General features: G+C 34.4%; 1 protein-coding gene across 3 annotated transcripts in view; it reads left to right on the top strand.

The window, feature by feature from the left end:
• The window catches only part of CASD1 (CAS1 domain containing 1), a 49,872-nt gene that overhangs the window by 7,277 nt on the left and 17,887 nt on the right, over positions 1-24,708 (top strand). For 2 of the 3 annotated variants that reach the window (XM_064575258.1, XM_045864685.3), the window contains exons 2-10: positions 364-460; positions 1,033-1,153; positions 11,094-11,138; positions 12,368-12,430; positions 16,705-16,749; positions 17,182-17,305; positions 18,427-18,641; positions 20,260-20,682; positions 21,730-21,819. In XM_064575258.1, coding sequence (XP_064431328.1) covers positions 364-460; positions 1,033-1,153; positions 11,094-11,138; positions 12,368-12,430; positions 16,705-16,749; positions 17,182-17,305; positions 18,427-18,641; positions 20,260-20,682; positions 21,730-21,819 — 1,223 coding nt within the window. The remainder of the gene's footprint in view (positions 1-363; positions 461-1,032; positions 1,154-11,093; positions 11,139-12,367; positions 12,431-16,704; positions 16,750-17,181; positions 17,306-18,426; positions 18,642-20,259; positions 20,683-21,729; positions 21,820-24,708) is intronic. The other variant, XM_054505291.2, reaches the window with a different exon arrangement.

Below are 24,708 nucleotides of genomic sequence, written 5' to 3'. Positions count from 1 at the left end.
ATTCCTTAAACTTTTCTTTCCCAACTAGGAGTGGTCAGCAGATATAAGCTGGTTCTGAGTTTGAGATGATGTCCCTAGAAAAAAGACCTGAAGCAGAAGGCACTGCCAAACCAGTGAATATAGCATTTAAGAATTAGGAGTCCCTTCTACAGTGAAGCATCTGTCATTAGTGGCTTTTATCCTCTTGAATATGAATATAATGATATTTACTGTGCTTCTCATGGATGAGTAATATCCACCTAGAAGGTATAGTGAAGCGTAGAAAACTGTACTTTCTCATCTCAAAGAGCTTACACGAGGTCAGATAATCAAAGTATAAAAATATAACTATTGTTTACAACACTGTTTGCTGAACTATTACAGGCAATGATTCATGTGAATACCTTCTCTCAAGTGGCAGATTTCTTGGAGAGAAAGTTTGGCAACCTCACAGTTGCATGATGCATAAATACAAAATCAGGTAAGTTTTCTTCATTTTGTTGTTTGTTTTCTTTTCTAGGATGGATCTTAATATCTAGTGGAGAGGGGTTGGTAAAGCAAAGAAAATACTATATGGTACTTCTCTATATGATGGTAGAGAATTGCTGACAGAGTGGGGGGTGGAAGTGGGGGTGAGCCCAAATGAAGATTCCTGCCAAAAGCATTAGGGAAAGAAATTGTCCAAGCTTCTTTATCTCAGGTGAGAGAGAACCAGGCCCAAGGCAATAAGTAGCCCGTGAGTGAAGGACTTTAGCTTTAGGACTTGAATAGCTTACCTCATGGAGTTAGATTCTGAGATAATGGATAGAAAGCACTTAATATACTTAGAGTACCTCTTAAACACTTAACAAATGAGGGTTGTAATTATTAATCATTGTAGAGTTAGTTGATCATCCATGGGCTGGTTGGCTAAACAAACCTGGCCACCTATTTCTAAAGCAACATAACTGTGTGTATGATAATTCTGTACTACTTTCTTCACAAACTATGTGCTTTGAAATGCCAACATGCTGATTTTACTTATTGTAATTAATGTTTCTTTGTTGATTTCAGTGAAGCAAAGAACTGTCTTGTAGATAAACATATTGCATTTATTGGAGATTCCAGAATTCGTCAGTTGTTTTATTCTTTTGTAAAAATAATCAATCCCCAATTCAAAGAAGAAGGAAATAAGGTAAACCTTATCTATCCTTTTCATTAGGGTATTGTTTTAGAAGTTAACCAACTGGATAGTTATAGGAGGAATATGCCTCTCCACATTAACAGAACTATAAAAGTTTTACTTTGGTTTTGGGAATGGTGGAGGGAAAAAGGGATGATAACCATAATAGGGAACATAATGGAGAACACAAGAAGTGGTGGGTAAGGTATTAGTAAACCTTTCATTACCGTAAACTTCTAGTTTTTTGGAAATAGTAAGTTCTTTCGATAGAAAAACTTTTTAGAATTCCTTAGAAAGAAAACTAAGAGCAAATATCCCTTATTCTTCTTTTCATATTTTGCCATATTTCTTTTCGGTCTCTTAAAAAAGTGATAATATCCATTCATCTGTCGATGGACATCTTGGCTCTTTGCACAGTTCGGCTATTGTGGACACTGCTGCTATAAACATCGGGGTGCACATACCCCTTTGGATCCCTACGTTTGTATCTTTGGGGTAAATACCCAGTAGTGCAATTGCTGGGTTGTAGGGTAGCTCTATTTTCAACTTTTTGAGGAACCTCCATACTGTTTTCCAGAGTGGCTGCACCAGCTTGCATTCCCACCAACAGTGTAGGAGGGTTCCCCTTTCTCCGCATCCCCGCCAACATCTGTCATTTCCTGAGTTGTTAATTTTAGCCATTCTGACTGGCGTGAGGTGGTATCTCATTGAGGTTTTGATTTGGATTTCCCTGATGCCGAGCGATGTTCAGCACTTTTTCATGTGTCTGTTGGCCATTTGGATGTCTTCTTTGGAAAAATGTCTGTTCATGTCTGCTACCCATTTCTTGATTGGATCATTTGTTCTCTGGGTGTTGAGCTTAAAAAGCTCTTTGTAGATTTTGGATACTAGCCCTTTATCTGATATGTCATTTGCAAATACCTTCTCCCATTATGTCAGTTTTCTTTTGGTTTTGTTGACTGTTTCTTTTGCTGTGCAAAAGCTTTTTATCTTGATGAAGTCCCAATAGTTCATTTTGCCCTTGCTTCCCTTGCCTTTAGCGATGTTTCTAGGCAGAAGTTGCTGCGGCTGAGGTCGAAGAGGTTGCTGCCTGTGTTCTTCTTTGGGATTTTGATGGACTCTTGTCTCACATTTAGATCTTTCAACCATTTGGAGTCTATTTTTGTGTGTGGTGTAAGGAAATGGTCCAGTTTCATTCTTCTGCATGTGTCTGTCCAATTTTCCCAACACCATTTATTGAAGGGACTGTTTTTTTCCATTGGACATTCTTTCCTGCTCTGTCGAAGATTAGTTGACCATAGAGTTGAGGATCCATTTCTGGGCTCTCTATTCTGTTCCATTGATCTATGTGTCTGTTTTTGTGCCAGTACCATACTGTCTTGATGATGACAGCTTTGTAATAGAGCTGGAAGTCCGGAATTGTGATGCCGCCAGCTTTGCTTTTCTTTTTCAACATTCCTCTGGCTATGCGGGGTCTTTTCTGGTTCCATACAAATTTTAGGATTATTTGTTCCATTTCTTTGAAAAAAGTGGATGGTATTTTGATGGGGATTGCATTGAATGTGTAGATTGCTCTAGGTAGCATTGACATCTTCACAATATTTGTTCTTCCAGTCCACAATGGAATATTATGCAGCCACCAAAAAGAATGAGATCTTGCCATTTGCAACAACGTGGATGGAACTGGAAGGTGTTATGCTGAGCGAAATAAGTCAATCAGAGAAAGACATGTATCATATGACCTCATTGATATGAGGAATTCTTTTTTTTTTTTTAAAGATTTTATTTATTTATTTGAGACAGAGAGAATGAGAGAGACAGAGAGCACATGAGAGGGGGGAGGGTCAGAGGGAGGAGCAGACTCCCTGCAGAGCAGGGAGCCCGATGCGGGACTCGATCCCGGGACTCCAGGATCATGACCTGAGCCGAAGGCAGTCGCCCAACCAACTGAGCCACCCAGGCGCCCCGATATGAGGAATTCTTAATCACAGGAAACAAACTGAGGGTTGCTGGAGTGGTGGGGGGTGGGAGGGATGGGGTGGCTGGGTGATAGACATTGGGGAGGGTATGTGCTATGGTGAGCACTGTGAATTGTGCAAGACTGTTGAATCACAGATCTGCACCTCTGAAACAAATAATATATGTTAAAAAAAAAAAAAAGAAGAAGAAGATAGTAGGAGGGGAAGAATGAAGGGGGGGACATCAGAGGGGGAGACGAACCATGAGAGACTATGGAGTCTGAGAAACAAACTGAGGGTTCTGGGGGGGGGCGGGGGGATGGGTTAGCCTGGTGATGGTATTAAAGAGGGCACATACTGCATGGTGCACTGGGTGTTATACACAAACAATGAATCATGGAACACTACATCAAAAACTAATGATGTAACGTATGGTGATTAACATAACAATAATTTTTTTTTAAAGTGATAATAATCTTGTAATCTTTTAGCATGTACAATTTTATGTCTTGCTTCTTTTCCCACCACTTACCATAATTCACCGTATTATTATATAATCAATGTAAGCATCTTCATAATGGCAATGTGTTATTGAGTGGATATACGTAATTTTATATAATTCTTTCTTTTCTTTTTGTAGTTTTCTATTTTTTCTTTTACAATTTAAAAAAAGGACATTCTTGATTATGTCTTTGTGTGAAAACTCTGCTTTTTAGATTATTTCTGAAGAATTGAATCTCTATAATGTAAATATTAGGTTAAAGAATACACTTTAAAAACTACTGATTATATTACTAAACTATTTTAATTTATACTGCTATTTTCAATGTCCATCAGGACCTAATTTTCTACAGCTTTGCTGGCACTGGGCAATTACACTGTATACTTAAAACAACAATGTGACAAATTTCTGCTCTTTTTATAGAAAATTTCTGATTTTAAAAATATATCTGTCTTTGAAAATTAACAAGAATGGATCTCTCTCTCTACATATACTTGTTAATTAATTGGTTGGTCAGTTAATACTTTGTGGATTATCTCATCCTTTCTTTTTATACATTTTTAAGTGATGCAAAATTCTAATCCCTGTCTTCAACTGCAGATGATTGGGAGTGGGCGATAGCAAGGAGAGAAAAGTAAAATACAAGAAAGTTTAGAATTGTAGGGGGAATAGCTCATGATTTTATGATGAAAATCTGCCTGTTCCTGTCAACTCGCCATGTGGTAAGGAGTTGAAAAGTGAGGGACTTCACAGCTAAGTATCTAGTCACATAGTCACTACATCCTTGGGAACTATTCCTTGTGAGAAGAGTCCATTAGCTATTAGAGATTTTTGTCCACTAGGAAAGGCTAGTATAGATTTTAAATTTGAATAATGGAAAATGATAAAGTCCACTTTTCATTTATTTTGGTATCTGTAAATGTATTTTTCATTTGTATTTATATACACAAAATTATACAGAAGAGTTGATGTTTAATGACATGAGATTATCACAGTTTAAAGTAAAATACTTTGAGTGAACTTGTAAAAAGTAGAGAGATTTCTGACTTCAAAGAAACAGTTGTAATATTTCTAGGCTTAGAATAGTGTGAATTTCTGAAAATTGGAATAATGGATTTGACAGCAGTTAGTTGAAAAAAACTATAATGATTTAGTTTACAGCCAAAAGTAGGTACAATATGGTACATTGTTTCTGAGCCCTGGTTATAACAGTAGGTTTCCAGTCTTTATTTTCTAGAGGTGCCCAGATTTTTCTGAGGTGCCCACAATTATCAAACAAGATACATTTAAATTTATGTGCATTTAAAAAAGAAACAAAGACAGTTTGTCATAGTCTGAGAGACAGTTGCTGAGAAAGTAGTTCAAACTGCTAGTGGAACATTTGCCAAAATGTATTTTACTTAGTTCCCTTGTCTGAACACCTTGAAGACAGGGATTGTGTATTATCATTTTTATTTTTTAAATACATTTGTTGTGCCTCTCACAGCCTGGCATATTGTAGAGGCTAAATTTTATTATTTTAGCCTTGGTATGGGTTTGTTTGGGTAGAATAAGGAGTATTGAAGATAATTCTTTATTTGAATTTTTTCTTCTCCGTGTTGAAGCAAAAAAAAAAAAATCTTAAAGAAGCTGTAGAGCAGGACTCCTCAAATTCCATTTTGTGCAAGACTGGTTCTGCAAAAACTCTGGTCAAATAAGTTTGAGCAGAGCTGGGTATCCTATCCCCCTTTTAGATGGTTTTAATTTAGGCTGGGATATTAAAAATTGAGAAGTCTTGCAGTAAAACAAACAAACAAACACCCCTGTTTGTGTTGCTTTCAGCCAGAGGGCAAACTAGATACTCTGGAGGCCCCTTCAGCCTCAAACCAGCTAGATCCTGGATTAAAACTTGTTGATGTATTTCTAGACTTTGAGGAAATGGGAGACACTCCCCAGAAAAGGAACAAACCATGAGTCAAAACCAGAGATGGGAACAGTAATAACAGGCACTCAGTAGAGGCCCAGGCTGGCCTGAAGACAGATGCCAATAGCGGCGATGCTCTGTGTATAGAAGATGAAGCTTTGGGCCAGCAGATTTCTCAGTGGTACTATTGGAAGCCAGAGGATGCTAGAATAATAGCTTTAAACTTCTGAGAGAAAGGAAATTTCAATCTAGAATTGTGTGCCTAGCATACAAATGTCTATTCTCGAAGTTTAGAACATTCTCAGATAAACAAAATCAGGGTTTATTGCTGGATAGATTTATAATAAAGGATTTTCTAAAGGGTAAACATCAGGAAGAAGGGAAATAATTCAGAAAAAAATGACCTGGAACGTAAGAAGCAGTGGTTAAAGAAAATCCTAAGGATGCATGTAAATCTAAACAGTGTCTAAACGATAATGTCTTTTTTTTTTAAAGATTTTATTTATTTATTTATTTATTTGAGAGAGCGAGAATGAGAGAGAGAGAGAGCGCACATGAGAGGGGGAAGGTCAGAGGGAGAAGCAGACTCCCTGCTGAGCAGGGAACCTGACGTGGGACTCGATCCCGGGACTCCAGGATCATGACCTGAGCTGAAGGCAGTCGCTTAACCAACTGAGCCACCCAGGCACCCGATAATGTCTTTTTACACTTTATAAAAAGACAGTATTAAAGAACTGGCTAATAATAGCATGCAAGTCAGAGGAGTATGATCACAAAGTTTTCTAATGTCCCACACATACATAACATGCACACACACACACACACACATATGCCCATACACATACATTCATATCTACATGTACAAAAACATATACATGCAAAAATCACTTTTTATATATATTCCACATATTTAAAAAACCTATGTATGCGTGAGGGAGCTAAAAATCAAAAAGTAAGATGATAGAAACATCATCAAAATAAGTGCAAGTGGTCTAAACTTGTCAACTAAACACAGATTTTCTGATTGGTTTTAAAGAGAACTTTCTGCTGCTTAAAAAGACATATCTAAAACAAAAAGGATATGGAAGGTTTTAATTAAAAATGAGAAAAGATTTACTAGACAAATACTTATTAAAGAAAGATAAGTCATATTAGTATAAGAGAATAGATTATAAGGCAAAAAGTGTTATCAAGGATACAGATACTTTTTAATGACAAAAGTTTTAAATCACTAAGATTTGAAACTCGTGGGCATGAAATAAATTAACCTTAAAATGTATAAAGCAAAATTAATATGATTACAGTGAAGAGTTGACAAATCCTCCATCAAAGTGAGGGAATTGCTCACGGCTCATGCATTTAATGATAGGACAAGCAAATTTACTAAGCATATAGTTGACTATTAACATGCTGATTTTATGAACTTACAGCTCAATACTTAAAGAATACACTAAAAAATCAAACAATATATTTTTTCAAGGCACACGTGGAATCTTTTTGACAACATATTGGGCCATTAAGCAAGCCTCAACAATATCAGAGAATTGGTATCATTCTTTCTCTATTAGATAAGTTCCTTTATATTCTAACTTAACCTGATAAAAATTCTATAAGGATCCATAAGGAACAGTAAACATTCCTAATGGTGAAATGTTAGACATATTTATGTTAAATTCAAAGAGGAGACAGGGTTGTCTATTATTTCTGCTTCTATTCAAAATTGTATTAGAGGTCTTACCAAGGAAAGATAAAGATGTAAAGATTGGAAAGAGATAGACTCAGAATTTCGTATGATACAATTATCTACAAAGAAAACTCCAAAGAATCTATAGAAAATTACTAGATGTAATAAAAATTTTAACAAGATAGCTGATATTAAAATGAACATACAAAAATTAATTGTAACTCAATGAAGCTGTTAAAAATGAATTGCTTATCTACACACGAGGATCATAAAATTCAAACTCATTTAAAAAATACTGTGTACAATAGTTAACAAAAACCATAGAGTACATAGGAATGAGCCTAGCAAATGTGGAAGGTCTTTATGTGGAAAAATCATAAAACTTTATGTAAGCACAATTTAGAATGATAAAATTAAATATGAGATATATACTATATTCTGGAATGGGAAGAGTCAATATTGTAAAGATGTCAGTTATTCCTAAATTGATCTATAGATTCAATGTGATTTGAATAAAATCCTAACAGGATTTGTTGTGGAACTTTACCAATTGATTCTAAATTTTATGTGGAAGGGCAGTGGACCAAGAATAACCACAAGGTCTGAAGAACAAGGTGGAAAAGACTTATTTTCCAATATCCAGATTTATTTTAACTCTGTCATAACTAAGACAGTGTGGTATTGGTAGAGTTAAACAAAGAAACCAATGGAACATGATATAGAGCATTAAAATAAACATGTGTGGGACGCCTGGGTGGCCCAGTCAGTTAAGTGTATGGCTCTTGATTTCGGCTCAGGTCATGATCTTAGGGTCGTGAGACTGAGCCCTGCATCAGGCTCCACACTCAGTAGGGAGTCTGCTTGAGACTTTCTCCTCCCCTCCCCCTGCTCTCTCTCTCTAAAATAAATAAATAAATCTTTAAAAATATATATAAAATAAAACACTTGCATATAAAAAGACTTAATAAATAACAGAGATGCTGTTGAATATCCCTAGAGAAAAGGAGGTCTATCCAATTAATGATGTTGAGGCAATTGGTTATGTATATGGAAAAAAGGTGAAATTGGAACCCCTACCTCATCTCATCAAGTAAAATCATTTCTAGATGAATTTAGACTTAAATGTGGAAGCTAAAATTTTTAAACCTTTAGCAAAAAAAAAAAATGCAAGGGAATATCTTCATTATTTCAAGTAGGGAGAAGTTTCTTACATAAGAAACAAAAAGTGCTAACTATAAAATAAAAGATGGATAAATTTACATACCTTAAGATTAAGAGAATCTGTTCATCAAAAGATACAGAAGAAAAGGTAAGCTACAAACTAGAAGATATTTATAACATACATCCAAGAGATATAAGGACTCACAAATTAATTAAAAAAAAAAAAAAACCCAGTAGAAACAAAAGAGGAAAGGCATGACCAGGCATTTCAAAGAAGAGGAAACATAAATCCCAGTGTAAATCTGAAAGATGTTTAAGCATTCATAATTTGGGAATTTCAAATGAAGACCATAGTGAGATACCATTATATACCTACTTAGTGACAAATTAAATTTTACAATGGCAAAGAATATGAAATCTGACAAGATTTATTAAAGACTGTATCTCAAACTGTTGGTGAGAGTATAGAGTGTTACAAACACTTCAGAAAATAACTTCCATTATCATGTGAGGGTGAACATTTGTATAGCCTGTGAACCTAAACAACTATTATTAGGGACGCTCTTATTATTCATTTATTAAGAAACCTACAAGAAGGTGACTATCAGTGCTGTCTACAATCTAGATTTGGTGCATTGTATCAACTGACCTAAACTCTACAAAAATAATAAACATAATATTTGATATATATAAATATAATAAATTGATTGATGTAGGAAGGTTTTAAAAGGCCAAGAGATGTTCTAGATTATAAAAGAGTAAAGAGACATGATAACTAAATGCCTGATTTTAATTGATTTCTAGATTAAAATAGAAGAGCTATAGAGAGGACATTATTGGGAAATTAGGGAAATTTGAACGTGGACTGTATATTAGATTAATATTTTGTCAATGTCAAGTTTCTTAGGTGGGATTATAGTATTATGGTTACGTAAGAGAATATGTTCTTAGGAAATACATGCTTTATGTATTTAAGGGTGAAATGGTACGTCTGCAGTTTACTTTCATATGGTTCGGTAAGAGAAAAACAATGTACATATCTGTGCAGAGAGAGACAAGCTAGTGTAGAAAATGTAAACAATTGATAAAGGGTGGTTGGGGTGCTCATTATAATTTTGTCAGTTTTGCTCTCAGTTTGACATTTTTCTTTTAAGTTTGACATTTTTCAAAATTAAAAGTTGGAGAGAAAGCCAATTACATGAAACAATATATCATTTAAGGATGCATATACATGTGACAAAACTATATAATAGAAAGAAAAATAAAAAAACAAAATTCAAAGTAGTGGTTCCTTTGGGTGAAGCAAGGAATTAAGAAGGGGAGGTCCACGTAGGTCACTCAGTGTGTTGGTAGTGCTCTGATTTGTGCCATGGACTCAGGAGTGCTTATTTATGTTTATTGTGCTTTGTGATTACATATGTGACATATTCTTTTGTATATATCAAATGTTACATTAAAATGGTAAAGGAAAAGAAGAGAGAGATTGAGTTGAATTAACTGAACTATGCAAAAGGAGGAAAAAGGAAGTTCATGACACATTAGTTCTCTGGAGAAGAACTTTAACAAGGTCGGAATGGGATAGGAGGAGGAAAACACGTGTAATTTTGTCTGACCCAGTATTTAAAAGATTTATTGGACTAAGGAAACTCTTTTCATAGAACACACCTTAAAGCACTATTGGTCCCAAGAGTCCTTTTGGGAAATGATGCTTGAATTTTAAACATTAGCCTGCTGATAAAAGCAAGCTTTGTTTCACAGAGATATAAATATAAATACTATTTGTCTGGTTAAATTAATGAAGACATTTCAGCCTTGGTTTTAGGAAGAGAATTAGCTTCTTTAGTTGACCACCGCCACCCCCACCCGACCCTGGATTTTTAACTCTGAAAGGATTTCTATTCTTTATATGGAATGCTTGGTTATAAGATGTTGTCTCCAAACTTTATTTTTTTCTTCAACTGGACCACTTATGTACAGTCTTCAAAGCGAAACCCAAAATAACCTAGAGTCATATATGTGCACTCCTGTTCAGACAGGACTGCTACTAGTATGCTGGTGAGAACAGACTAATATTGCTGTAGCAACAAAACCACTCTACGATCTTAACAAATTCTTTTCTCACTCAGTGCTGCATGTTGTGGGTGGGCTGGCAAGAGGCTTTGCTCTTTGCGCTCAATCAGGGATTCCTGCTTGTTGGAATTTGTACCATCTTCTAGTTGTACCATTTGGAACATTATGCCTCTGCAGTCTCAGCATTAGGTTAAGCTAGAGACTAGAGAATTGCCCTGGGAAGAGGAAAGTGACCCATATCACATCTAGCCATGTAACACTGGCCAGAACTAGTCATATAGTTCTGTCTAATGGATTGGGGGGCTGGGGTGGGACTCAGGAAATGCAGAAGAGCAATCCATCCTTGCCATAGATAATAGTAGTAGGACTAAACTGGAATGTGGCAGCCGTGACAAAAAGATAATTTATGTAGGCATGTTTACGTATTTGCTTGCTTATTTGGAGTTGAGGTTTTGTCTTTGAATTATATCTTAGATGTTAAAAATCACATATAAACAATGTAGTGTCACTTATTTTTTTGGTATTCTGTGCAGGTCTTTTTCCCTTCAGGTTGAATACAGATAATTGAGATGTGGTGCGTAAATAAATTAACAAAAGCAGCTAAAGGGAGAATTAGTGACATAAAATTAATTTGTATATGAATATTTCTCTGTTCTCTCTTTTTTAAATGATAGCATGGGAACATTCCGTTTGAAGACAAGATTGCATCAGTGAAAGTGGTAAGTTCATGTAACAGTAAGCTAAATATTGTGTTGAAACTGTATTCATTGGTTAATTTATTTGTAGATCAGCTAATGCTTTGTGTATACTAAATATATTTCAATGTATTTAGAGTAGATAAGAATAGTTCAAATGATTGAATAAATGTATGCACTGTTTTGTGTAATAAAATGGAAAATTTGGTTCTAGGATTTTTTTTAATCCAGAAAAAAATAATCTTGTATGTTAATTTGAAGCCAGTAGATGTTCAGGATTAATATCTGTAAAAGAATATATGTGAATTTTCTGAATTCCTAGTTGCAGTAACTTCTCCTAGATACTGAGAATACAGTGGGGATCAAGACGAAGATGTCCTAGACCTAATGGATTTTGCAAGCCATTATAGTTCTCTGCATGCATTAAATGTGGAATAAGGATGGTAAAAAGGAAAAAGTGGGGCATTAGGAATGTACAAAACAAGGAATTAAAAATAGTTTCCTCTTTGAGAAAGAGATGTTTTAACTAAAGCTTCAAGGATTGGGGTGCGTGGGTGGCTCAGTCGTTAAGCGTCCGCCTTCAGCTCAGGTCATGATCCCAGGGTCCCGGGATCGAGCCCCACATTGGGCTTCCTGCTCGGCGGGAAGCCTGCTTCTCCCTCTCCCACCCCCTCTGCTTGTGTTCCCTCTCTCGCTGTGTCTCTCTCTGTCAAATAAATAAATAAAATCTTAAAAAAAAAAAAAAAAAGCTTCAAGGATCAGTAGGAGCAAGTCAGGTCCCATGGAAGAGTTTTACGAGCATTGTAGACAGAACAGTATGTGCAAAGTCCTGGAGAAAAAGGAGCACATAGAGCATCCTAGCAGCTGAAGGAGAATCAAAGGGTACTTACCATGAGGGCGAGAGTGGCAGGAGAAAAGGCAGAATGTCTTTGTAGAGGCCAGATCCTGCACCTCCTTAGCAGTTCTGAGGACTTTGGAACTTATTCTGAGGGCCATTGAAAGTCCTTGAATATTTAAGCAAGAATGTGGCAAGATCAGATTTAAATTTTGAAGCGATTACTACAGGGAGTCATTTAGAGGGAAACAGAAGTGGGTACAAGAAGTATCATGAGACCGTCGGGAAACTGAGGTGGGAGTGAAGGTGTTGCAGACCAGTGGTGGTATTCGTTAGGTACTCTGTACGACAGGTGCATGTTTGTTTTGAATGGTAGATAGTTTCTTTGACTTTTTCTTTTCTTATGTTTCTTTTTCAGGATTTTCTGTGGCATCCAGAAGTTAATGGTTCTATGAAACAGTGTATCAAAGTGTGGACCGAGGTCTGTATTTGAAAATACCACATTTTAAAAGCTCATGAACACGCACTGATTTGCTCCCCCTTACTCACCTGTCCCACTCTTCTGTACTTTATGCCAACTTTCTTAATAGTGACTAAATTGTGCTGGATTGATTCTGTCACTTTACTGAGAAGAGGGAGTTTTGATCCAGTTCCTCTGCTGCCACCACCCTGGTCCTACAGCCATTATGCTTATGCCACACTCTGCAGTGAAAGTGAGAATTTTCTGTTACTCCTGTAGCCCAGTTCATTCAAACCCAGGTCATCTTCCTCGCACAACATACATTCTTTTGAGTGTTTTCCCACTTTGTCCTTCAGACTCATGACCAGGTTCTTTAGGCACCTATTTTTTGTTAAACAGCCTGTTTTCTTCCCTTTTATCATTACACTTGTGACCCAAAAGTGGAGCCTGGTATATTTTGGCTCATAATGTTCGGAGATAAATTAGATATAAGGACAAGCATGCTATTAACCTTGAAAACCCCTAAGTCCTCACAAGTCCACTCTACAATCTCCACAGTAGTCTCTGTGGAGCTCTTGGTCTGTCCTTTAATTAAACCTGTATTCTTTCCCAGAGGTGTTCGCATTCAGGATGGATAAAGCAATATTCAATTTTGTTGATCTTGTTTTGCTTAATTACTTGTGCTGCAATGGTATTTTTCTTTGCTTCTTTTCACATTACACGTTTAGTACTGCAACCACTTCATACACCAAATAAGCTTATGTAGTCAACATTTCTAACTTTGTTTCTTTCACAAAATGTGTTTAAGTTTTCAAAAAACAAAAATGCAAACAACTTCTAGAATTCAACTTTCTGGTAAATTGCAGTCTCACCTAATTGTCTTTTGTTTTTGTTGATATGTTTATTGCAAAAGTATAGAATAATGTTACATGTATATTTCAAAGGATTTAAACATATGTTTTATATTTGTGCTGGACCTAAAAGTATATCCATTAAAGTAGTAGAAATTCACAGTTAAATAAACATCAGTGTAGTATAATTTATAAGTCCTGCAAAATCACCGAAGACCTTTGTTATTTACTAACTTGGAGATACATTGCATATCCAGATTTTCAGTTCTTGTAATTTGTAAAACTAGTTTTTTGGAGCATTAGCTTCTCTTGTAAAACTCCATATGCACTATTGGGGGAAAGAAAAGATTCAGCTTATTTAGGGAGATGGCCGTGTCATTACCTAAGATTGATTAGTTGATTGATTTCATTTATTTAAAGAGTATGTATGTATGCATGTATTTATGTATTTATTTTTGGCAGTTTTCATAGTAAGCTGCTAGATCCTAAGAATACAATGATCCATATTTTTATGATTTACGTAGTATTGCTAGTTTTATGCTGGGTATTAGGAGTGTGGCTAGAAATTAGCCTCAGTCTCGGCTCTCAAAGATTTTACAATATCTAGTAGATAGTGACTTTCTGATGAGTAATAATGTGGTAAAATGAAGAGTAACTACAGAATTGAGCACAACGGACTCTGAAAGCACCATGGATAGAGGCACTTAGTATGGGGGTTGGTTAGACATAGGTTATAGTTTAAGAAAGCTTTACAAAGGAGATAATATTTCCAGAAGAACTGTGGGGTCAGAAAGGCACACTTATTACCTGAGATAGCATTATTGAAGCCTACAGGCATAAAAGCAAAGCTGAATTTAGACAACTCCACTATGATTCAACAGATATTTATTAATCGCCTGTCATTTTCTAGGTACTGGGTTAAAAACTGCTGATACCTTGGTTAACATAATAGAGTTCCTCTCCTCAAAGAGCTTCCAGATGAGTGGCAGATATAATTAAGAAAGTAATGTGACACATACCAAAAAAGGGGAAGATAGGGTGCAGGATGATTACAGAGAGTAGGCACTACTCTAAGTTTTCAAAACTAGTTTTCAGATAAAGTGATCTTAAGGGTGCGGGCCCAGAGGTGCCTGGGTGGCTCAGTCAGTTAAGCGTCTGCCTTCGGTTCAGGTCCTGATCATGGGGTCCTGGGATCGAGCCTCGCATCGGGCTCCCTGCTCAGGAGGGAGCCTGCTTCTTCCTCGCCCTCTGCCTGCCACTCCGTCTGCTTGTGCTCTCTCACTGTCTGTCAAATAAATAAATAAAATCTAAAAAAGGGGGGGAGGGGGAGGGCCTGGTGTGAGAAAGGAGGGTTGTTTCATGCATAGGAAATAGTATATGCAAAGATACTGAAGATAGAGTATAGCTTATTCAGGGGATCTTTTTTTTTAAGATTTTATTTATTTATTTGACAGAGAGAGAGCACAAGCAGTGGGGGAGAGGGAGAAGCAGGCTCCGCTCTGAAAGGTTTAAACAAGAGAATGATGACATAGTGGAGTAGTTGTGGGAAAATTAGGCTAACCTGTGAAGAAACCAACGATTTAGATTTAATACTATAGGTAAGTGGTAGTCATTAAGAAGTCTGAGCTACTCAGGTGGATTTGGAGAATCTGGGTTCAGTGTGAGGTGATATTTGAAGTTACTTGAAGACATTGAATAGGCAGTGGGTTTAGAGATTAAAGAAGAGGGCTTGTAATGGAATGATCAAAAAACTTGTGAGAAGGGGCAGTAAAGGGAGTAAGAGGAAAAGCAGAAGAATAATTGTAATGTAACACACAGGGGAGGAAAGAGTTTTAAAAAAGTGGCCAGTCAGAAGTGTCACTTAAGGAACTAGACAGAGTAGAATGAAGCTAACAGAATGTGGCAATTCAGAGTTCCTTAATGGGGAGGTCAAGCCCCCAATCAAAACGTGATCAATTGAGGCATAAATGAGAGATAAAAGAAATTGTCATAGCGAGGGCAAAATGCTCTTCCATGTAATCTGTTGGTTAACGGTGTGAGGGGGAAGAATTTGAGAGTGAGGCATGGTTGAAGGAACGTGTTTTTGAGGATAAAGATGATTTAGCATTTCGTAGATGGGGGAAGGAAGGAGACTAGAGAATGAAGACAAGATTGATGAGAGTTAGAGACGGATCATTCATGGGTATAGAGGGAGGCTATAGAAACAGAGTAAGGATTAGCCATTAGGAATAGGGAGATATTTCTTGACTCTGTTGTTCAAGAAAGATAAGCTGGCTGAGGTTGTAAGAACGGAGGAAGAAAGGCTAGAGCACACAAGCCAGATGAATTCTCGTTTCTCTATGAAGTTTGAGAATTAAATTCTATATTGAAAGTAAGAAGGAAGGCAAGAGGGACCTATAGAAGGGAAATAAGATTTGGGATAACCAATGTGAAGAATGAGAAAAGGAGCCATCTAAAGCTGAGGAAAAAGTTCCACTAAAATAACAGTGTAAAATGAAGCACACTAGACTGGAAATAAGAATATCTAGGAAGGAAATTATTGTTACTCTTTTTCTCCGCTTTCATAGTCTTCTACAGTAGCATGTATTACCTTTTCCAATGAGACAGTACCCATCATTTTTATTTTTATAGATGAGTCAGATTTTTTTCTAATTAAATTTCTTGCTTATATTTACTTGTTCCTTGTGCACATGTTTCTAATATCACGTCTTAGATGTTGTGGAAAGTACACTTCAGGAGTCACAAGACTTAAGTTCTGGCTTTGTCCCTACCAGGCCTCAGCCGCAATACCCTGTAAACTTTTCTGAGTCTGTATGCTTAACTTTATAGGATATGTATAATATCTTATTGCCTATATCACAAGTGGTAAGAATCTATATTAAAATAAGCTAATTTAACAGAACTTAATAAATTACAAGTACTATATAATTGGTAATATTAGTAGTAGGACAATTTCCATTTGGTCAGGATTTGTTAAATAGGATGATTTCCATTTGGTCAGGATTTTGTTAAATACGTATTGGATTTAGCTTTCCCAAAGACATTTCTTATATTTTATTTAACACTTACACCATGTACCCTATTGGCTTCCATGGATATTTTTTTTAATTTGCTGCCATAATATACTCTATAAACAGTTTACTCAGATTTCAGGATAATATTAGGCCATATTAGATTTTAGTGATTGGGTTTTTTTTTTTTTTTTGAACATCAAAGAATTAAACATACCAGTTTCATGCCACCCTCTTAACCATATAACCATGTAAGGTTTTAGGCATTGGATGTTCCATCTTGTTATATAACAAGAATCCAGTAAGGAATTCTAGAAAATTAAAGTGCATTTAGAAGGAAAAACTTAAATTCAAGGCAAGAAGCAAGTGATGTTACTTATATTAATTCCCTTAACTGGATAGAACATTATGACAAAGATTTTTCTTTCTTTAGGACTCTGTTGCAAAGCCCCATGTGATTGTAGCAGGAGCTGCCACAGTAAGTTATTATCTATATTCTTACATGATGATTTTTGTTTCATACTTAAGGACATGCTAAGAAAAAGTTAACTTATGTTAAATAAAATTCTTGATTGTACTTAGATATCAATTCCCACTTCTATTACAATTAATGAGGCTGATGAATTATCATGAAAAAAATCTGAGTGCACTTCATAAACTTGGTGTTAAATGTCAATATTATTTTATATCTAAAATTATATTTTTCTTGAATGTTATACATTGAGTGTCTAATTTTATATCAGCTTTTTCTAATTACCTTCATAGATTTCATGAAATAACTGGACCAAATTTTATTCTAATGTTGAATAAAAATGGGAATTATCTTAAAATAATAACTTCTGTTACAATAGAGTCAATTATAATTTTTCTGTGATAAATACTGAATTAATGCTTAATTTTTACTTCTTAGTGGTCTATCAAGATTCACAATGGTAGCAAGGAAGCGCTTTCCCAATATAAAATGAACATTACCTCCATAGCACCACTTTTAGAAAAACTGGCAAAGACTAGTGATGTTTATTGGGTCTTACAAGGTAAGGAATGAGTAATGAACAAATGTCATTTTGCATATATTTTGAGGCATGGGTTTTTATTGTCTCCTGTTTCAAGAAGCAAAATTACTCCTTTGTGAGAATAAATCTTGAAATAAGGATTGCAAAATTAGAATAATTTGAGTTATTTGCTTTCCTTTTCTGAACTTAAGGAACAGACAAATAAATATAATAAGTAAAAATAAATAATAAATAAACATATCCTTCAAGGAGCCTCTGTATATAAAATGGCTGTAGAATATAACAAAGAGAATAAGTTCTCGAAGGCAAATGAGATGTTTAGGTCTGATTTTATTTCTTACAAAGTATATTTATTATAATTGGGAAATATAGAAAAAATTATTGTCTGTTTCATAATATTAGACTCATTGGAAGTAAATGAATGTACTTTGGAATTGACAGAATATATTTAAATCATACCATCTAGTTTATACTTGGTAATGAAATTCTTTAAGAGAAAGTTGACATTAGATCAAGTCATTTGAGGAGTTTATTGAAGGTCCATTATTTAATGCCTACCATAATATGAAATTGCCTTGGATATTTTAACAATTCAACTTGCTTGTCAGAAATTCTTATGATTATTTCCAAATTGAATGTCAAGTTGAGTGGAACAACAAGGGTGGTGATAGTCTGTTCTGCAATCTATATTATTTATAGACTCATCGTTAACCCTTCTCTTACTAAAATGAGAAAAAATTAAATTATTTATAGTAAGTGATAAGGGACCTTGGTCCTCAATAATACTACTTCCTAATTGTGTCAACAAAGCAGTGACAGGAGAAAAAAAAAGATTGACTGCTACTCTTTATTAGGCAGTCTTCCCCAGTCCAGTTTTAAATTCCATTGCCCAGTAGAACTCCGCATCCCCAAATTTTAAACTCTTAAGACATGCTAGAACATAAAAATGTTTCCTGAAAGCTGTGTACATAAAAGAAAAAAGGGATGAAAATTCTTTAAATTTGAAGGAGGTATTGATTGATTGAAAGCATCTGAACTTTAACAACAAAATATGAAATGCAATCAACTAATTTGCATGATCACAATTTCTACCAATAGGGACTTTTTAAATGTGTTTTTAAAAATATGTGTTTCACGTGCAGATCCTGTTTATGAAGATCTATTAAGTGAAAATAGGAAAATGATCACTAATGAGAAGATAGATGCCTACAATGAAGCTGCAGTCAGTATTTTGAATAGTAGCACCAGAAATTCTAAATCAAATGTTAAGATGTTCAGTGTTTCTAAATTAATTGCTCAAGAAACCATCATGGAATCATTGGATGGCTTACATCTCCCTGAATCAAGCAGAGAAACTGTAAGAATTCTTGTATCTGTCAGAAGATAGAAACTATAATATCTTATTGGTTATAACTATACATCACTATAATATGGTAACAAATAAATATATTTTATTGCAATCTTAATTACTTGTAGTTATTCCATCTAAACATATATCTACACATAATTTTGCTTTCTATTACCTCGCTGAATATATTAGAGTTTTAGTAAAAAGGGAAGAAGTTATGCAAGGGAGGAAATGAAACTTCATTTATTGAGTGCTAGTCACTGTTAATATACCTTATCTCCTAAGAAGCTTATAAGTTCTCAGCACGTTCATATTTAAAAACTATTACTTTATGTTCTCTTTACCTTAAGCCTTAAATTTATAAGACTAAGCTTCTGTGAAGCACACATTTTTAAAATATGTGGAATCATTTTATTATTTCCTTATAGTTCTTAAACCCTAAGTATTAGTCAGAGTGCATAGTAGTTACTGAGCAAATCCAGATTGACAGATGGAAAGGGATTTTAGGTCAAATAAGAAAGAGAACTGCCTAATTGTAAATTTTCGCACACAGTACAACAGATATTATTGTTTTCTTATAAAGCAGAATCTTTTTGAGGATCACATAGCCCCTTTGACTATTCAATAAAAGGCAATGATTCTATTCCTGTTCCATGCAGAAAAATGCTTGTTTGCATATTCACAGACATGGTTCTCCATAGACTTTAAAGGGGCTTTGTGGACCCTGGAACTGGTTAAGAACCTTAGCCTGGAGTTTGTAGGCTAGTATCTTCAAGAATGCCAGGTAGAGAACTTCCTGAAGTCACAGGGCTAAAAGGATGAGCTTTTCTAAATAGTTGAGTCTTTCTGAATGCTTAGGCTTAAAAAATATAATCATTTTAGAGTTCCAAAATTGCCTAAACTATGAAATTTTTATAAAACTAGATTTGATTGAACTTCAACTAGACAGAATATTGGCAGCTTGTCTAGAAGATTTTTATTATAATGAAACCATATTAAAGATTCCACATTATTTGATATTAGAAACCTTAAAACATTAGAATCCTAAGTGGTCCATAAACTGTAAACGAAATGAAAAGCAAATTACAAATATTGTTAGCTAAGAATTAGTGATTTCTTTGGTGCCAGTAATTTTACATCTTTTTTTATTTTTACATCTAAAGACTGGGACTCTATCTTAAGTATCCTGGTATCTTCTGTATTGAAAGTCTGTTAATTAAAATTCTTTGGGCTTTGACATCTGTCAGTATTTTTTTCACCAAAGGTCATGGCCCATTAGCAGCCATGAAATGGGTATTTCTTTTTTTAAAAGAATAGAATAGAAAAATGTCACAGTGCATTCCAACTAGTAAGGAGAGGTATCGTTTCCTATATATGTGTTCTGGGTCACATTATAAAATGAATCTTTCATTTTGGATCATAGTCCAAGAAGTTTGAAAAACCCTGAACTGGCTATTACAGCTTGAAGGAATACCATTATTTGCATGAGTGTTTGGGAAATGGTAGCAAAAAGCACAAAGGTATTTTGGTTTCAGTGCTGAAAACTCAGTAGTATTCACAAGAGAAAAATCTAATGCGAGATATATTACTGACAAGATAATAACCAAATAACTTGATTTGTTCACAGAGTGCAATGATTCTTATGAACGTGTATTGCAATAAGATTTTGAAGCCTGTAGATGGTTCCTGTTGTCAACCTCGGCCTCCTCTTACTCTCATACAGAAGCTAGCTGCTTGTTTTTTCACTTTATCTATTATCGGATATTTAATTTTTTATATAATCCATCGTAATGCTCACCGGAAGAATAAGACATGTACTGATTTGGAAAGTGGAGAGGAAAAAAAAAATATTATCAATACCCCTGTGTCTCCATTAGAAATACTTTTACAGTCTTTCTGCAAACTTGGCCTGATAATGGCTTACTTCTATATGTGTGACCGTGCAAATCTATTTATGAAGGAAAATAAATTTTATACACATTCAACTTTCTTTATTCCAATTATCTACATCTTGGTTTTGGGAGTATTTTACAATGAAAATACTAAGGAGGTAAGAGTCATTTTCCTTTTAGCTAATGTTATCCTTTTTATCTCATTATAAACTCTGGATTAAATAAATAATATCATTTATCATACCAGAATATTCAAACATGTATATAGAATACAAAGGGATATTGTAGCTGTACTTTGCCTGGTGGACTCTTAACAGTTGCTTTTTTGAAACAGTTTGGAAAAAGTTCAAAGAGTCATGTGAAGATTGTTGAAAAGTCGGTAAATAATGATCTGTGAAAAAGATGTCATAACTTAGTGTTCTTTTGCCTGTTTGGGGATGGAGAAAGTGGAGATGCTCCCAATTTTATAATGGTCTGCAAACATGAGATACTATTATCTTATATCAAGTGAAAAAAAAATGTAACTTAAAAATATAATTAACAAATGCCTATATGCACATTTTATATTTATATATTTATACGGTCAGACAAGTATACACACAAATTCGAATGTACATAATAATGTGGGCACTGCTTACAATATTCTGAATTTCCTATTTTAGAATTATTGTAATTGCTTAGAGTATTGGTGCAACTTCTTTATAAGGCATGATTTATTTTGAATTAATAAACTCTATTGTAAGAAATAACTCTCATATGAGGATTACTAATCAGTTTTTTAATCTCCAGTGAGAATATCCTTGGGAAAATAAACTATAGTAATAGACCCTTTTTTCACATTAAAGTGTAAGAGAACTATAAGGTCTTTTCCAGCTGAAACTCTTAAGATTCTTTTAAAGAAAATTATAAAATGCCATTTTTTAGTTTTACAAACATATCTGTCACAATATAAATGTAATCTTAATATAAAACCATGAGTAGCAACTTAAATATTTAAAATTTCTTTTAGTTTATATTAATCTTCAAATTCATATTGTATTTTAAATAGTTTTATTATATCTTTTATCAAATCAAATGCCAATCTTTAATTGTTTTCCCCCCAAGTTTCTTTTGACAGAAGCATTTGCTTTATATCCTATAAAAAAAATTTACTTAATAATAGCTTCATAGTGAATTTTAAAACAGACTTTGGTTCTTTTCCACAGACTAAAGTGTTAAATAGAGAACAAACAGATGAATGGAAAGGCTGGATGCAGCTTGTGATTCTGATTTATCATATCTCTGGAGCAAGTACAGTAAGTATTTTGAATTTACGTTCAGAAGACATAGGAAATGGTGGGACTATACTGTTTCTTTCAGGGCATCACCTCTTTTGTGTTTTATATTCTCCACCTTTAGAAACCTGTTTTATTTCCCACCCAATCATTATACCTTCCCATTCTTCTACCACCCAACTCTTTGAGAAGGTATAGTTTCAAGGCAATAATTTATTTGTAATACTTGGCCTTAATTTTAATTAGTAGAAGTAGCCAATAACCTAAGGGTATTATTTCATGCCACCCTGTTGGACAGCTAATTTAAACTTAGGAAGAAACTGTGTAGATGCAAAGGATTTCAAATAGGCAAGTTCCTATCAAAAGAAATCAAGTTAGACGATTATATTTATATTCTGCCCTTACTTGTATTTTAGGAAGTTTGGCCAACTGTTTTTACCCCTTTAAAATTTAAAAACCTTAGAATTCTTTTGCCCCAGTATTCAAAGAACTCAGGTACTAAGGGACTACCATTGTACCATTTTTGTGCCCTACTTCCTAAGTATTACCTCCTCCATGAGCTGGAGGACCCTTTCTGTGCTCACCTAGTGCCTTCTGTACCTGAACAAAATCATTTTTTTCCTTCTCCCTAGGTGTCTTAAAAGACAGGATTCTCATAGTCTCGGAATACTCTGGATTTGTCAGGGGTAGGAAAAAATGTATTCCGAGTTGTAACATTCTAGCTATATTGCAGTTAAAATGAGCTTTTGAGGGTGAATCCAGGTATCTAATAACCACTTCTCACACAAGTTTTATAGTGAAGATACAAACTAATTTCTATAAAACATGTTTTAAAAATTTGAGAAACTCATTCATAATTTTGGAACTACCAAACTTTTTTGTTGCTTACATAAAGCACACATCTGTAAATAGTATTTGAATCAATGATAAATTGAGATAAGAGGGGGAGTGTTGTCCAGACAGAAATATTTTGAAATTTCCATAGCAGCAGTTAGGAAGGTAAATAATACTGAGGTTTTTTTCTCTAACAGGTGTCTCTAACAATTTGAAAATAATATTATTCTTCATTGAGTCTTTTCATTATTTTCAAAAACTGGCAGTGATTTTATGGATGGTTTGTTTGAAGGGCAGAAGGTAAAAGCATGAAGTATAATTTATACTGAAATTGTATGGCTCTGACAAGTATATTTGTGGCAGCAGTGAAATTCCCGTGACACTGCAGGTGAGGGGGACCTAGTGTGTTCAGGTGGTTACAGAAGATCCCAGACAGTAGAAGAAATCCAAGGCAAGGACAGATGAGGATAGTAAAATTTAGTTTATAAGCCCAGTTCAGAATTTGGAGGATATATTTGTCAGATTCTCTAAAAAGTAGGTAGAGATGAATATTGAATCCTAGAAGTATCTCTGACATATGAATAAAGATTGGATTAATTTGAGAGGGGAAAAAAGGCTTTGTTTTAAGAAAATGCCACTTAGAGACATAATTAATTGCTGACATATTAAAGGGTGATACTCCTATTAAAAAAATCAGATAGAAAAAATTAATGGCAGATTAAGTTCCTCAATTCAGTGATTCCAGAAAGAATTTGGATCATAAAAAGATGAAGGCAATTTGGCATTCTATTATAATCATTTGCCAAGCCAGCATTCTAATTCTAATATATCTTAGACTACATCCCAATATATCCTAAATTACAATTTTTAAAAATCCCTGTTCTGGAAGGACATATTTTTCATTAACAGACCATTTGTTATGATTAATTAACATATTCCTGTTCTTTTATGTAATAGGATTTTGTGGTTACAAATTACCTGTATCTACATTGGCAAAGCATTATTAGCATGGGTTATAACGTATCTTGGAACTTGATTCTTGGATATTTGAGGGATTACCCTCATTAAAAATTCTTTTTAAGTGCCACGGTTATTTTAATTACCTAATGTTTTTTATTTTGAGTAAAATATGTCAAACTTTAGTTGTGCCTTGTTTTTATACTAAAATAGAAACCATAAAAAATTACAGAGAATTATTAAGATAATCCAGATGGTCTGGCAGATTGCAGTTGTTGGTATAAACATTCCTTTAAAACATAATTTATAGGAAATATGGATAAAATACTGTGAATTTAATATGGAGAGTACAGCAAGTTAGGTTTATACAGTAGATGATTTTGTGTTCCACTGTGGGTTTTTTTCCTTCGGGAATTTGTAAGTAACTTTCATGAAAGAATCTGAATAAAAGATCTTGAGGAAAAATTTGTGGGACTAGAAAAAGAACAGAATCGGAAGCTAGCCTAGCTATTAATTATAATGTAGTTGGAAATCAAAATATATTTTAATACTAAAATTTTGTTGTAATACTTGACTCATGAAAGATAAAAAGAAAAATAATTTGAATTAAAGGAGAATAAAGAGGAATGACAACCAAGTGCAATGTGTGATCCTTGACTCAAGATTGCTAAAAAAAATTTTTTTTAAACCATAAAGGATGCTGCTGGGACAATCAGGGATATTTGAATACAGATTGTACAATAGATACTGTTATATTCATATTAAATCTTGGGTATGATAATGATAATATAGTCATGTAAGAAACTATTCTTTCTTCTTAGAAGATACTTGCTAAAATATTTAGGGATGATGTCGTGTACAACATTCTTTAAAATGGGTCAGCATGGTATGTGGGTGTCCATTGTACTATTCTTTCAATTTTCCTGTTGACTTAAAATGTTTGTTTGTTTGTTTGTTTGTTTTATTCTTATGTTAATCCCCATACATTACATCATTAGTTTTAGATGAAGTGTTCCATGATTCATTGTTTGTGGACTTAAAATATGTTAAAATAAAAACTTGGGAGAAGTATTACATGAAATTTGTAATAATCCGACATTGGCAGGCACTTGGCAGATT

Source organism: Mirounga angustirostris, unplaced genomic scaffold (assembly GCF_029215605.1).
Source record: "Mirounga angustirostris isolate CCGP_5_RB_7025 unplaced genomic scaffold, mMirAng1.0.hap1 SCAF_12, whole genome shotgun sequence".
In the NCBI taxonomy this organism is placed as follows: domain Eukaryota; kingdom Metazoa; phylum Chordata; class Mammalia; order Carnivora; family Phocidae; genus Mirounga; species Mirounga angustirostris.
This window is presented reverse-complemented; position numbering and strand designations above follow the sequence as displayed.